We start from the raw sequence: 16,495 nt of genomic DNA on the forward strand, positions 1-16,495 counted from the left end.
CAGAGCAATAATTTAGGACAATCGGTTCCTGCTCCACACCACATTTGCTAGTTGCCTTGCACAGATTACAAGAGCCAACAGCGACCAGCACCAAGTAACTCAGTCCAGTCACGTTCAGCTCCCTTTTGGATTATGATGCTAGTTATTCACTCTGCAAACAGTGGATGGCTATTATTGTAAAAGACCTCAGTTCTGGACTCCCAGATGTCAGACCCTTTAATGAGTCTTGTACTTACCAACCTAACTCATTAATTTGTAAGGCAGGTTCACAATGAAAGTATTTCAAAGGGAACATGTTAAGCCAAGTTTATTCCAATATTTCTTAAACCTATGGAAGCTAGCCCCGCTCAGATGCTTTTAAATCAAGATACACCCATTTAGTTTTAAATCCCATATGTAGCTATACACACTTGGCCACTACATTTAAAGTTAAAGTCAGACAAACACCTAACTGGTCAATTTTGGCCCCAGGGCAACCCAGGATTATTGCTATCATTTCTGAGAGTGTTAAAAAAATAAAAAGGAGTACTTGTGGCACCTTAGAGACTAAAAAACAAGTATTCCTTTTCTTTGTGCGGATACAGACTAACACGGCTGCTACTCCGAAATAAAATAAAATGCAAACCTGAACCGCAGTGACCTTAGAGATATGCCCACCATGTTCCTAGTCTGCAGACAGTCATATGACAGCTGTAAAAGACACAGATGGGGCCCCATATTCAATTTGTAGGCTAAAGATAGACAAACACCTCTGGCATGTCAGCAGATCAGTGTCAAATAGCTGACCAGGCTTCCCTCTAGCAGATAATCCCTGACCAGTTCATGGCCAGTGAGATTCACAGACTCCATAAAACAATTAGGAGAGCTGAAAGGCTCTCTTTCCTATGATACTTCCTGACAGTTATCACAGAGGAGATGGGGATAACAGGAACAATCATAGTTAGGCAGCTTCTACCTGATCAGGCTTGCTAAATTAATCACTCCAAGCTTCACTAAGCAATGAAGGATGCAAACTGTTTCCAAAGTCACAGCACTGGGCTTGCATCAAGGGCATTGCTGGGATTCTTTCCTACTTGTGCAGGAAGTAGGGTGACCAGATGTCCCAGTATTATCGGGACCGTCCCGATATTGAGGGCTTTTGTCTTATACACATACACAACTATCCTCTCTCCCCCCCACCCCCCCTCCAAAAAAAAGTGTCTCGATTTTTCACACTTGCTGTCTGGTCAACCTAGCAAGGGGAGTACACGTTATACCTTCAGCATCCTCTTCAGGGATATGGGTGAGCACCCACACCCGCCTCCTTGCCTTCAGAGGCGAACAGGAATCACTGCAGCGATATCTATTTTGTATTCTGTAAGCAGAATTCAACACTAGCACAGCTGTGCTTTTGCAACTTTGGGTATTTGTTAAGCTGCTCATGTTTTTCCATGATCACCTGCATAAAGTGCCTCTCCAGCTGTTCCCCTGCCCCGCCTCAGTTCTTATGCACAAATCTGCCATGCACGCAGCCTCCTGAGAAGCATAAGAAGCCACCAGTGCCCTTAACAGCATAGTCATCTGACAAGCAGCTAGCACCTGCAGCAGTGTGTGCTGGAACAGAAGGGACTGCAGTGGAGTGGCGAGAGGGTGAGTGTATAATTCTAGTACAGGGGTGGCCAACCTGAGCCCGAGGAGCCAGAATTTACCAATGTACATTGCCAAAGAGCCCCAGTAATACGTCAGCAGCCCCCCCTTCAGCTCCCCCACCCTCACTCCCAGCACCTCCCACCCACCGGCAGCCCAGCTGATCAGCACCTCTCCCTCCCTCCCCACACCTCCCGATCAGCTGTTTCGTGGGGTGCAGGAGGCTGTGTATGGAGGGGGAGCGAGGGCATGGCAGGCGGCGGCAAAGGATGGAGTGGGGGCAAGGCCTGTGGAAGAGCCAGGGGTTGAGCAGCGAGCACCCCCCGGCACATTGGAAAATTGGCACCTGTAGCTCTGGCCCCAGAGTCAGTGCCTCTACAAGGAGCCACATATTAACTTCTGAAGAGCCGCATGTGGCTCCGGAACCACAGGTTGGCCACCCCTGTAGAATCTAGTAAGTTGCCCTTCTGTAGCAGAGGGCTTTACATGAAACATTTGTGGGTGATGCTCTAGCCTTGCCTAAATGATGAAGTCGTCCATGTAGGGTTTAGACATGGTTACTGAAGCCATGGTGAACACGGTTTGTGTTTGTCTACACTTGCTGCTAAACAGTGCTCAACATGGGTTCAGCTCCCCCATGGTTCAAACTGCAGAGTAGACACAAGACGTAGGTGCACATGCTGCTGGATGCTAGTACACAAAAAAGGGTGGAGGACAAGTAATAATGAGGAAGGAGCTAGCACTACAATTGTCTAAGAGCCGATAAGGCAATGTTAAGAAAGGAAACTCTTCCCCCCCAGAACTCCGTAGGATATCATGCAGTTAATCGGCTGGTTTACTACTAAATTCAGGAAGAATGAAATATAGGGGCAGATACCTAAAACAGCATTTAAGGGGAAAGGATATTTGGCTCCCATGTCCCACCTGTCCACACACACACACACACACACACACACACACACACACAGTTGACTCCCCTTTAAGGGGAGGGAGGGAGGGAGCCTAGGAGGAAAGACGACTGCCCTATGGCTTGCTGCCAGCAGCCCCTGCAAAGGGGAAGTGGAAAAGATGATGGCAGCCCATGCCTCTGGCTATAGGGATGAGCAGCAGAGGCCACAAGCAACCTTGTTTCCCATCCACTAGCCAAGCCATTTAGTCCAGAAGATCTTGATACACCATTTTCCCCACCGCATCCCCACCCTCCTTTCTGCCACCCTACTCCCAAAGCCATACCTGTTTCCACTGACGGTAGGTAGAGAATTCCTGGGAAGGAATGAAGAGGCTCAGGCGGAAGATAGATTTGAGCTGGGCAGGGAGCCCCTTTGACTCAAAGTATTGGAACTCCGTCTGGGACTCCCCAAACACTGGCACATACAGACACAAGCAGAGCATGTTTCTGTACCAGCAACTTAGGTGCTGACCTACACAGCCAAACAAGGATGGGAAGTGACCTGAGCGATCCCCTGCTGGAGCTAGTTTCAGTGCGTGGGGGAAAGGAAATGCCGGCAAGTCTCATGACACATGGCTATGAGCTGTCCGTGCTCAGCTGCCATTGGCTGAGCAAGCCCTGCCCTTCTGCTTAAAGGGGAAGCCTTTTTTGTGCAATACCTCCCAGCTAGCCAGCCAGACATTGGCTTTGTGACAAGGCATGTGAGCTGCCTCCAATTACTCAACTCCAGGCTCTCTGTAAAGCCCAAGAGGCCCACGTCACACTCTTAGCAGAGTTAACTCTTCTCTGTCCCCCTCACTTAATCCCTTCTCCCTCCTCAACCAAACCGAGATGCAGACAGCACAGTCACATGCAGCACTCAAAGCACGGGGGCTGGGAGAGGCTGCAATAAATGCTTAAGTGTGTAGAGGGAGAGCTGCAAGAAATCCAGGAGAAGCTTCTCCCTTCCCCATTTGTAATGCTCACTGGAGAAGGGAGAAGCTTAGATTAGACTGGACTCTTTGGGGCAGGAATCATCTCTTCCCAGCACACAGCACAATGTCATCCAATCCCGATTATGGTATTGACCAAAGGCCACAGACACTAATGCTAGGATTGAAGGGACTGGATTTCCCCTCACTCCACAAACAATATTCCTATGATTTTCTTACTTCCTCTAAAAGATGCGTGGGACACAGTATACTCCATACACCCACTGCCTTCACCCCTCATTCAAGATCTCCAGCTACAAGACCCCAAAAGTCCCATGTTTAAAGAAGGCTGTGGCATAACAGAGGATAATTAGCTCTCTAGTTATAAACAATCTTGAGAAATAATTAGAGCTTGGGTGATGTCAGCCATGAGGGAGTATTGCCAGTATGCCCAAACAGATCAATGCTGCAGCTCTGTTCTGAGGGACAGAGAAAAAGTGGGTGAGAGACGTATGCCACTGTGACAGACTTGCAGGAAGCCAGTCAAAAGCAGGCTAAGGTGGAATATACACTTCAGACTCAGTCTTGGAAAACTTCCGTGTCTAATTTTGAGACAAATTAAAATCTAACTAGCCATCTATGGAGCAGTAAATGTACGCTCACATACTTACATAGTAAGTGGTTAATTATAGATGGGAAAACATGAAAAAAACATTTTGTCCAGGTACAGCTTACACTACAAAATGGTCTGGGTGGACACAGTGTTTTCTCCTGGTTCTCCCAGCTATTATTAAGCCACTTAATGCTTTCATCACTGGTGCATGGAACAGTATAGGGTTGGTCAGGCTGACAAATGGGGTGTGCGGTGAGGACCCCTTACTGAGCACAGATATGACTACAGGCTTCTAAACACTTAGCACTTTGGTGTGTGGGCACTAAATATTCCCTGGCATTGCTGTATACAACAAAAAAGCAACAAAAAAACCCACACACCAGGCTGAGCGTTCTGTAATCAGTTACAGGGCTATTAATTGCTTCCCATAATCCTCTGCATTATTAGAACATAGTTGACTTTACCTCCCTGTTAAACTAGAGTCCCTGTCCCTAAAATCTGCCATAGAAAGGCTACCAGATGAGAGATGAGAGCAAGAATATTCAATTTCCAGCTTTCCAAAGCACTATGATCTGTCTGTTCTACGGGAAAGGAAGCTCATTTGCTGGACTAGTTTAAACCAGTTTAGCAAACAGTTTACCTTGCTAGAGCAATAGTTTGCAAATGATTATGCTCTGGCCACACAAACTATATGCCAGAACCAGTTTAAAAACTAGTTCAAACATTCTCTCCCCCACATCCTAGTGTCCAAAAATCAATTAAGACCTTTCAACAGAATTTTGTTCATTAGGGTGAAATTTTAAAATGTGTCTTTACAAGCTGATCATAGAGTAGCAAACCAGTTACATGGACTGGGATTATTTAATCTGGGGCTTTAATGTGAGGAATTTACAAAAGCAAGTCATGATCTATTAAGCAACGTTTAGTATTCTCCCCAACTTCAGCTCCCAAAAGCTTGGCCATACTACAGCTTTCTTAACCCCTCCCCCAGCATCTCACCCCACTGTGCCCCTTTATTTCCCTATTACCTAATCAGGCTTAACCTACTCCCCTCTGACGTCTGTCTGCACACAGAACAGGATCCTCTCACCAAATCCAGATCCTCTTAGAGATCAGCTGCAGAAGCTTGTGTGATTTACAAGCCAATAGCGCACCCCTCTTTCCCAAAGACCAATCTTTGCTACAATCGTCAGCCCAACAGAGTCAAAGGCAAATGCCTCCTACAAGGCCCACTGAACTGGCTTTTCCCATCTGAGACCTACTCCACTACACAGTGATTGAGAAGCCCCCACCATCACCATACACGCACGCTTTCCTGGGTTCCCAGACGTCATTCTTTGTTACAGCCGCTTGACACCACAGTTGCTATGACAGCACAATGCAGCTTTTCCCAATGAAATCCACCTACACTTGGCAGTGGGAGACAAATGGACAAAACCGTGCGTTCCAGGGAAGAAACGCCCACCATCCTACGTCAAAGTAGACAAGAGAAGAGGAGGGCAGGCAAGAAAGCCATTTTTAAGCAAGATATTAGTTACCGCACAATGAACTAAGAGGAGGAGATGGAGTGCACCTTGAGTTTACACCAGCAACTGCATTTACAGAGATGAATGCAAAGCAGGAGTGTGTGCAGATATCAAGTGTCTAGATTCCATTTCAAGAAGCTGGAAGGTTAGAAGTATCAAAACAAATTGTTCTGTAAAGCATCAGAGACCTGGGTTACTGTGGTACTGAGAACTGATTTCTACATCCTTTGAACAATGAAGCCAAGGATAGCGAGTGCCTTTTGGAAACTTCGGCAGTGCCACTGTCCAGCCCACTCTCCATACATCTGCAATATGTGAGGCTGAGCTGCAATGACTCAACTACTTGGACTCTAGAAATACAGTGAAAGCTACACAAGACACCTACCTCAGGCCAACGGGCTCTACTACTGCTTCACTGTGAAACTCTGAAGTATCCTTGTCTTACTCCTACGTAAACTATCCCTTCCACCAATTTCCCTTCCAGATAGCAGGATGGAGGAGACGGGGAGGTAACAGTCATGTGACAGATCCATACCTACTCCTTTCTTGCAGTGAACTCCCCGCAGCTGTCTCCCACCGAGACCAGCCCTGCCCTGGAAAAAGCACTGCCTAGATCAGCTTTCTTTGGCTACAAAGGACTGACCTTAATTTGCTTACTTTCAAATCATTCATAAACAGCACTTGGCATAATAAAACAAATCCTCCAGTCAGTTACCAGTTGCAACATCTTATTTGAATGTTAACTGTTGGTCTGTGCATTCCTGTGTACAGGGGACATATTTTTTGGAAGACCACCACAAAAGAACGCACGACCAAGTTTGCATTCATTAATGTTGTGACTTGCAGGAGTATCCTCATCCCAGCAATTCTCATGACTTCCCCCTCTTGTGCGCCTCTTAAGATAGAGAGCCGCTTGTGAATGCCTCATCCCAAGCATTCCCAGGTGAAACACAAGATCTTGATTACCTGAAAAGGATATAGGACAGTATTAAGGTGACAAGATGAACGTATCAGAATCATAGACTTTAAGGTCAGAAGGGACCATTATTATAGTCTAGTTTGACCTCCTGCACAACGCAGGCCACGGAATCTCACCCACCAACTCCTGTAACAAACCCCTAACTTATGTCTGAGCTACTGAAGTCCTCAAATTGTGGTCTAAAGAGTTCAAGGTGCAGAGAATCCTCCAGTAAGTGACCTGTGCCCCACGCTGCAGAGGAAGGCGAAAAACTCCCAGGGCCTCTGCCAGTCTGCCCTGAGAGAAAACTCCTTTCCGACCCCAAATATGGCGATCAGCTAAACCCTGAGCATGTGGGCATAGCCCTATTTGATATCCATGCTATTTATTTCCTCTCCCTGGGCAGAAGCTTGGCATTAGGGAGCAAGCCCTTGAACTATCTGAAGTCCCCTTAGTGTAAATCTTTCCTGGTTACTTAGAATATGTCTACACAGCAATAAAAACCCTGCGGCAGGGAGTCTCTGAGGCCAGGTCAATTAACTCAGACTCACGGGGCTCAGGCTGCAGAGTTAAAAATAGCAGTGTAGATGTTCGGGCATGGCCTGGAGCCTGGTCCCTGAGACCCTCCCCACTTGCCAGGTTTCAGAGCCTAGGCTCCAACCCAAATGTCTACACTGCTATTTTTAGCCCCACAGCCCAAGACAGCTGACCTGGCCAACCGCAGTCCTGCTGCAGGTCTTTTATTGCAGTACAGAACCTGAGGGTATGTCCATCTCCCGTGCATTTGTGTCACTTCCAAGTTTAGCGCCCTCCACTAATCAGACCATGGTTGAATTTACACAAAAACACATCTGCCCAGAGACATGAGACAGCTACACTAGGACAGAGGGTTTTGTTTTTAATTTAACAGGTTAAAAAAGCCTCTGGAAATACTACGGGTAGGTCTACACTACCACTTATGTCGATATCACTTACGTTGCTCAGGAGTGTGAAAAAGCCACCCCCGAGCTATACAAGTTTCACTGACGTATGCGGCGTCCACACATAACTACCGCCTCTTCTGGAGGTAGAATAATTCTGCTGACAGGAGAGTTCTCTCCCAGCGGCATAGGGCGTCTTCACTAGACGCGCTACAGCAGCGCAGCTGCTCTGGCACAGTTGCGCCTATGTAGCGCTTCTAGTGTAGACTAGCCCTAAGTGCTGGACTGGGCCACAACTCACTGGAAATATCAGCTTGAAGGCTAATGTGTTTTCCCATTGTGGCACAAGCAGCTTGGTGGACCACTGCTGGTCCCCGGACCAGTCTGAGATCCACTGTGTCTGACTATCGCTCAGCAAAGGAATAAATAGGTCCTGATTGGTAATTTCTTTTGATTTTGTATTTTCACTCCTGGAAGGTGGAATATAATTAATTGTACAGGACAGAAAGTCCTAACAGGACACAAACGTCAAGGAATGGACAGGGATACAAAATGGGGGAAGAGGGCAGTTAATCATTTGTTAATTCAATACAGTCCACAGCAAACTAAAGAACAATAGCAGCGAGCCAAGGCTACAGGGTGGGGGGGAAGTAAAAGATAAATATTTCACATGAAGGTAACTAAACTCCAGGAGAGCTGACCTCTTCCACTCATGACAACCAGGTCAAGAGTGACAGATCCTGGTGTGATTGGCAGAAATTTGCTGTGCACACCCGGTAAGCATGCCAGCACATCACATGCCCATCAACATTTTACATACATGTGGGTGAAAAACAGCCTGATGCTTCAATAAGCACCTCCATGTAGCCAACAAATCAGCAAAGCCTGTCCAGCTGTAAGGCAAGGACCACGGGGATAAACAGAAGCAGTTCACACTGGACTATGGAATCTGCTTCTTAACATCAGGTTTGGTCGTACAAATGAAGCCATCACAGCATCTAGCTCTCAGGCATACTAAATATTTCATACTTATATAGCAGCTGAGGAGCTCAAGGCACTTTTACAAAGGGAACACAGAGGAATTAGATGACTCACCCAAGGTCACAGACATTCAGTGGCAGAGTTAGGAATAGAACCCGCCTCTGCCTCCCATATCTCAGCCTCTAACCACCAGACAAAAGTTCCCCCTACATGACAGCAAAGGAAAATGAGAAGCCCCTTAGTGCTGAGCTAGGCTCTCCCCATCCCCACCCTCCCACAGATTTCAAGATTGAGTTAATTCTCTCCCCACTGTCAGGAAGCAGCCTCCCAAGGTCATGGGAATGTGTCAGACAGGGAAGGAATTAAACAGACCTCAGCTTCACCCCCACTCTCAAAAAGGGTACATTGATCTGGAGAGGCAGACTGATCCTCTCATAGGCAGAGGACCCATTATTCCCTTAGAAGATACACTAGAGATCTTTAACCCCACTCATTCCAGGCTTCCCCTCACAGCCTGCTTTAACTCATCATTGGCTTCTCTGTCCATCCCCTTCCTATCTTCTCTCCATTCATCCTTTCAGAAGGGTACCCAGGTCCCATCACCGGACAACCAGCAAAGAGGAATAAGTCCCTGCAGCTCTCTCAGTCAGGCCCAAGCAGGGACGGTCCCCATCCAGTGGAACCAGAGCCACAAATTCAGCCCTGCTTGCTTCAATCCAAGGCAGAAAAGATTACAATCGCCTCCACTACATAATCCCAGCCTGTTCACCCCGTGTTCTTGTAACTGGAGAGCTTTTACAACAGCATCTATACCTAGTTCCCTGCCTGGTAAACTGGACCATGAAAGCCACCTATCATTATCCCTGCTGCCCCCCCCCCCCCATCTGTCTCAACATTCTTCCCTTCCCCTGCTCCCATCACTTGGAGAGATTGTACCTGGCTGCCCCCTTTTTCCCCAGCCACTCCCTTTGTAACAAACCATATGTAATCATTGCTCTTCTCTCCCCACCGCCACATTAACTTCTACAAGTAAAATCGGACCCAGCCCATTCTGTCACATGATCCCAGGCTACTGTACATTAACATACTGCTCAACCGCCTTTGTCTAGCTGCCCCAGATGGAGAACAAAAGGAGATTCCTTGTATCTATTGTATTTGTACTTGCCCCCCATGCCCACTCTCCCCCTCCTCAGAAGTTTCAGTCTTCATTCCAGTTCCAGTGTCCCTTCTCTCTCCTCTCCTGGGAAACTATTCTTCGTTTCCAAGGTGTAAATCCTCCTGCCTCTGACAGACTCCAGCTCTGTGCGCCATTTAGCTAATGCTGTCAGGCTCTTGCTTGCTCAAAATACCCTGGTTTCTCTTGCATCTCCCGAGGCATCGCCCCACCTCGCCAAATTACTAGACTATTTCTTAACCCTTAACCAGTCCCCAGTGCAGGTGTGGAGGTACATAAACACCACTATTAGCCCATATTACTTTTCCTTGCCTTCTCGAACTAAGCCTCCTCTTTCAGTTGCCAAGGAACCTTTGGGCTCCAATATTTCATCTTGCTCCCAAAACAGTTTCCCTGGAGAGGTCAGCCCTCAAAATATTTTGTGATTTGGGGGGGGGGGGGGGGAAGCGGGCGGGCGAGCGAGCGAGCAGGAACTACTGGCAGTTCATTACACCTCTTCCCTGATAGACACTTCCCCGTCTCCTTTCTCCTGCCATACACTTACACTTTTAGCAAGCCCACACCCAGAATCACTCTCCCTCCTTGCCAGCCCCCCTCCCACATCATCCCTCCCTTCAGGGAACCCCATTTTCACACTCCCTCATCTCCCCCAACACCCTTTGTTCCAGTAGGCCAGGCACGTGCAACCCAGTGCAAGCCAGCCCCCATTCAGGAACCTCAGAAGTGCCGTTACCTTTGGAAAATGCTCTGCGGGTCCAACCACCAGTAAGATACTTGGTCTCCTTTCAGTGGGATCAGCCCCTCTGTCCTGTGGCTTCCCCAACAGGTTTGGCCCCTGGTCCCCTGGGGTCGTCTCTCTGGCCTCATTCTCTTTTCCTTCTGCAGGACCTTGGCACATGGCCCTGGTAAACAGGTTGGACAGAAAACGCCAGAGGGTCTGCAGCATTGCTACTCCAGTCAAAGTCCCAGTCAAAGAAACCCTGCAATCAGTGAATGCCTGCTGCCAAGGATGTGACTGCAATACCAAGCCCTCCAAACTGGGAATCCGTTCCACACAGCAGCCAGAAAGAGATTCAAGCCGGCAACTCCAGAGGTTCGGTTGCTTTACAGACTATTCCTGCCGCCGATTCCTGCCTTTTGAAATTGCTGTTACTGCTGTCGTGCCTGGCCTGATAAGCAGTTCACTGCACAAGAGCTTCAGAGCTGGTGGCAACAGACAAAGCTCAAGAGCGCTGGCACGGAGAACCCAAGATATTGAGCTTTAGAGGAAGCCTGGACAGAAAAGCCAAGATGCTGAGCTTAATATAAAAGCTAAAATGGACCCTTTCACTCTGGGAAGCTGCTCAAAGCTACCAATTAACCTAGGCTCTCCCTGGCTCATCTAACGCGCATCAAGTGAGCCGAAACCCTGAGTATCCAGCCTGCATTCTCACTGCAGCAGTGCCCAGCCAATCACCTCTCCCGACACTAACGTGTGCATTATTCAAACCAGCAATCTTAGCCCAATAGACGTGTGCGCAACCAGACGATTTCTTTGCATGCAGCCAGATAGTCCTGCAAAGAAGTGCTAACTGCGGCCCGCAGAATGAGGCTGGATTAGCCAGGTACCAACAGGGTTGGAGAGGACTATATTCAAAAAACAAAAACAAAACAAACAAACAAACAAAAACCACACGCCAGTTCTGGGCATCTAAACCACAACCTTGACGTGGTTACTTTATCATACAGAAACCGGAAAAGGAGGACAGGAATCACACATACCTGATGATGACTCAGCAGCTGTGGCTGAATCTATATCCTTTGTTAGTAGAGCAGACGGCTCTTTATAAGCTTAGAGACCTGTGGTCCTTAGCCACAACTGAATTGACCTGTGAAGCAGCGGTTCTCAACCAGGGGTACGTGTACCCCTGGAAGTAGTCAGAGGTCTTCCGGGGGGACGGGGACATAAAGTCATCTAGATTTGCCTAGTTTTACAACAGGCTACATAAAAAGCAAAGTCAGCACAAACTAAGATTTCATAGACAATGATTTGTTTTTATTGCTCTGTAATTCTATACTCTGAAAGGTAAGTAAAATATTTATATTCCAAATATGGTAAAAATGAGAAAGAAAGCAGTATTTCAGTAATAGTGTGCTGTGACACTTATTTTTATGACTAATTTTGTACGTTTTGAAGTGAAGTAAAACTTGGGGTACACAAGACAAATCAGACTCTTGTGTCTGAGGTTGAGAGCCACTGTTCTAAAGGAAGGGGGGCATGCAGCTAGACTATAATAGTCTCATCCGTAGTACACTAGCTACTTGGTGCTGCATTACTTTTCAGGCATGTGGCTTTAACTAGGATACCATGACATATTTACTAAGCCTTCATGGCTACTTCTCTTTCCACAGGCTTTAACATGTGGGTTAAAGTGCAGCCTGCTAGTCAAATTCAGCCAGAGTTCTACGATGTGGCCTTTAAATGGTCCTATGAGAGGATGCATGGTCTAGTGTGAGGATAGTCTATTTTTTTTTGGTCAAGGTCCAGATTCCAGAGAAAAACAACAAAACACCAAGAATGATTATAATAAAGTAAAATAAAAAGGTTTCGAGGTCTGTTCAAAAGCATGTGGTGGTCTGGATTTGGCCCACAGTCCGCCTATTTACTATCCCTGGTCTAGTGGATACAGCAGGGGATTGGGAAGAGATTTCTGGTTTCTATTCTGAACTGTAAAATGGTCTGATATCTTCAGATGAAAGCCACTACAAAAGTATTAATATGGGAATGTGACTCAGATTATAGGTCCCAGCATGCTATGCTTCATCTTGATTTAAGTGGCCTGGCTGTATTAAAGATGAGTTGTTGCAGCTCTTTATTTAATGCAAATTAAAGTGTTATCCTCTGGATCCTGGAAAATTGTTAGCATAGCCAAAGATAATGCCGGACAAAGGAAGAATGGATTTGGGAATAATAATCCTGGAAACCTCCTAGGGAGGAGGGAAAGTTGCTTATTGTATATAGTTGATTTTCCTTTGTGGTGATCTATCTTCAGTGTTTTACCTTATTAGGACTAGAGTCATTTACAGCCCAGGAAGTTATACAATTCTGCAGATGCTCTGTGTGAAACTAGCAGCAAAAGTTTGCAAAGCAGTTATAAGCTGTAAGAAATGGCAAGCTATTTTGCAGATGAGCTTGTAAGGATGTGCATGCATCTATGTATTTATGAACATTACAAGTCGACTTAATCACTTATGTAATAATTCAAGTCATGTACGATCATGCAGCAAAGTGGAAAAAAAGCTCAAGTCTGAAGCTGGTCTTCTCCAAGTGTACAGGAGACTTCACATTACAAGCATATCTGCCGAGTCTCAAGTGCAATGTACAGGCCTTGTGACTCCACAGCATCCCCTTGCTAAGTGATTTTTTTTTTTTTTTTTTTTTTTTACTGGCTCTGCATTAAAGGAGACCAGGAGAGAGAGGTTAGGAAGTAAAGAGGAAGTGATACAGAGTATGAATTTGCTGGGCAAACTACACACCTACCACAGTCAAAGAATGGCACAAGAAAATTGTGGTTTGGATTTAATCTACTCAGAACAGTCTACAGGAAAAAAGTGGGAGCAGGAAGAATACTTTTTTTGGTAATGCCTTGACTAAGCAGTCTGGTTGTAGCCATGATGGTCCCAGGACTTTAGAGAGACAAGGTGGATAATGTAACGTCTTTTAGTGAACCAACTTCTGTTTGGGGGCGGGGGAGGGAAGGAGAGAGCACGAGATGAGCCTTCAGGCTTACACAGACCTCTTCCTCACAGCTGGGAAAGGTACCCAATAACTGTTCCACAAGTTAAAAGAAAGCAGGGAGATTATATACAGCCATTTAAAATATTAGCATCGTACTGCCACAAAAGTTAGACCACTCTTTAGGCCTCAGACGTTGTAAAAATCCGAGCTGCAGGTTTCCTTGACAGAGTAATACAGCAATGACAATTTATAAACATAAATTGAAAGAATCATTCTATATCAGACCAGTTTTAAATTCCTTAAATTTTCCTTTTAGGTCAAAGTTCTTCACGCTCTCTCAGCCCAAGCAATGAACTATTCGGGGGGGGGGGGGGGGGAAGGGGGGGGTGTTTAAGGTGGACAAACCTGGCTGGAGTAACTGAGTAACAGTTCTTGCAAACCAACCTTCCTGTTAATGTCTAAGCCTGCAAGAGAAGATGCGAGGACAGTGGGCTTCTAGTTCTGATTTGCTGTTCAGCAAGGCCCATTCATACAGACAACAAAGTTAAACACCAGTATTTCCATTGTTTCCTGCTGAAGATAGGCTGTAAAAGTCTTGGCAGGGACTGTATCTTCCTATGTTAGTGCAGAACTAGGCACACTGCTGGTCTTGTGCAAGGGATGACATTATTGCTCTGGGGTAGAAATCTAGCCAAACCCCTTTGGGTTTCATCCTTTTAGTAAATCAGGCCTTGTTGGAATTCTTTCACTGTACTAATCTATCGACTGCTGTATGCATAGGTAGATTTTTCTAATCTATATTTAACAGAAGAAAGTTTTGTTCATATCAAGTGAAGAAAACCTCATATTAGGGTTACAAAAATAAAGCCAGTTAAGGGCAGGATGTTTACAGGGGGGTTCAGCTAGCACCAAGATATTTGCATATAGCACTGGGGACTTCAGCAAAAACACCGCTCTACCCAAGGCGCCAAAAAGTGACAGACACTCTCTATAATCCACTCAGATATGCAACAAATATTGACACCAACCTGATGTGTGCATCTCAGAAGAGAACCAAGAGCCACATACTGAAATTGACCATGGCAGTACATATTGAAGACAAGACTGGCCAGAGGTCCATGTTTATCCATTAGCTATACCTATGCCCAAACTGAAGTCCAGGCTGATGGTCCCCTGAAAGTGGCCTGGACATATGTTGGCGCTCCTTGTTTCCAGCTGCTTCTACAGGTCCGCAGTCCAGGCTCCTCATGGAGAGAAGCAGCTGGAGGGGCCTCTTTAAGCAACTGGAAATGAAAAGCAGCCAACCTAGCTGCCTCTATTAGGGGGTCACTGCTACAGGAGCAGCCTCAGGAACCAGAGCCACCAGTGGGACTGGAATGTCCAGGGCAGAAGGTAACAAGGCAGCCAGGCACTCTGCCCAGGGGACAGAAAGCAGTACAGACAGGAGGGGGAAGATGAAAGGAAGAGCAGGGTTAGGTTATTTTTAAATTAGGACACAAAAGTTAAAAATACAATAGTTTCCTCAATATTACTTTGCCATGGGAGTGATCACTGTAGTTGCCACAGGAATGTTCTGCAACAAGAAAGTGATGAGGGTGGAGAAAAAGAGGTGACTTGTAAGCCATTTATTAAGACTGGGCCCACACTATGAAAGTTTGAAACCCTTTGACCTATTGTTTCCCGCACAGATGGGTGCCAGATGAATCACCTTCCCTTTCCACCCACATAACCATAGAGAGTTAACTTCAGTCTCAGAGAATTTGCCTTTTCACGCTGTTTTTTAAAACAACTTCCTCACTGAGGAAGTTTGCAGGATGTTTCAGTGAGAACTCATTGACCCAGCTAGCTAATATTGCAAGAATGTGAGGGGTGGAAAAAAGGGAGCTGCAGACTGGATTGCTTGTTATGGCATCTTTCATCCTCCTGCAGTCACAAGGAGCTAGAAGCCACAGTAGCCCCCATCTCCAGTTCCCCAAGTGACCCTGCAGGAATGAACAGTGACCCATCTTATTTCAAAGCTCCATTCGAAACACTCAGCTGAGGACAAGCACTGGCTGCAAATAAGCAACCCCGTGATACTGCATTAGCCCTGTGGGTCTCAGCGTAGGAGAAGTTACAGTGTTTGTCATCCTCAACCTTTTAGAATTGAAATTGTTGGCAAAATTAACAGGATTGAATATGTGAACTTTTCAGAGACAGAGCTGAAATGCAGCCTGCAGTGCTTCTTGTATCAGGCAGTTAAAACCAGACATTCTGGCCATTACTTCTTGGGCAATTAAACTGGGTGGTACAAAAAACACCTTCTAACAGTCAGCTGTAGTAATGCATTAAGCTGATATAAGGCACAGTGTCGTAAATGCTACACTGGTCCCCTTGCTACATACCTGTAAAGAAAGGTACAGAAAGGTACTCTGTGGTATAAATTCTTTTTACAATTTCAAATGAATCATTCCAGGTGATAAATAATTGCAAATCATCAACTGGGAGCCTGTGCCAAACACAAGGGTATGAAGAATGCAGATGAGGGGGGTTGGTACATAGAGCCCGTCAGGGTCACTGAACAGTGAGTACTCAATAAGGTCATACAAATCACGTGAGGAGTATGAGTGTGGATAGGAGACTGGGCAGACTAAACAATGCAAGATTAAAATTGTGTTCTCTCCCCTGCTCCAGTAACAAATAACTTAAAACCCCAGACTACTCCCAGTTACAAACTGTAGTGGGTTAAATCCCAGGAACATAGCTATCAAGTTATTTTCTCCCTCTAGTCCTGAGCCACAAGCTTATTCCCGCACAGCTCCTGAGGTGCAATAATGCATTTAGGGAAATGTATTTAGTCCAATGCAGATACCAAAGGATCCTGCCATCCCATGTGTCTCATAATCTAACAGATTAGAGCTCCTACTGCAGAACCCTTTTCTGAAACCCACTATAGTGGTCAGAAGCGGTCATATGACTTGCTTTAGCTCATGGATAACTTTGAAAAAACTTCATCATCATTTACATTCCTGCTGATCTGGGGGTAGACTGCAGTTACCTTATCTACTTCTGAGCTTCAATGTGGGGAAAAAGATGTTACACTTCCCAAACTTCCAGCTGTGTTCATGCCAGTGGACATC

At 46.1% G+C, this 16,495-nt stretch overlaps 1 protein-coding gene across 3 annotated transcripts in view; it reads right to left on the reverse strand.

Annotated features, from left to right (window-relative positions):
* SLC25A25 (solute carrier family 25 member 25) overlaps positions 1–16,495 on the reverse strand; it is a 35,167-nt gene that overhangs the window by 9,433 nt on the left and 9,239 nt on the right. The window contains exon 1 of one of the 3 annotated variants that reach the window (XM_073314710.2): positions 10,392–11,086. The exons of 1 other annotated variant lie outside the window; for it this stretch is intronic. In XM_073314710.2, the coding sequence (XP_073170811.1) occupies positions 10,392–10,604 (213 nt within the window). In that variant the 5' untranslated portion in view covers positions 10,605–11,086. Of the gene's footprint in view, positions 1–2,859; positions 3,192–10,391; positions 11,087–16,495 lie in introns of those variants that run through there. One more of the 3 variants, XM_073314711.2, reaches the window with a different exon arrangement.

Source organism: Lepidochelys kempii, chromosome 16 (assembly GCF_965140285.1).
Source record: "Lepidochelys kempii isolate rLepKem1 chromosome 16, rLepKem1.hap1, whole genome shotgun sequence".
Taxonomy (NCBI): Eukaryota; Metazoa; Chordata; order Testudines; family Cheloniidae; genus Lepidochelys; species Lepidochelys kempii.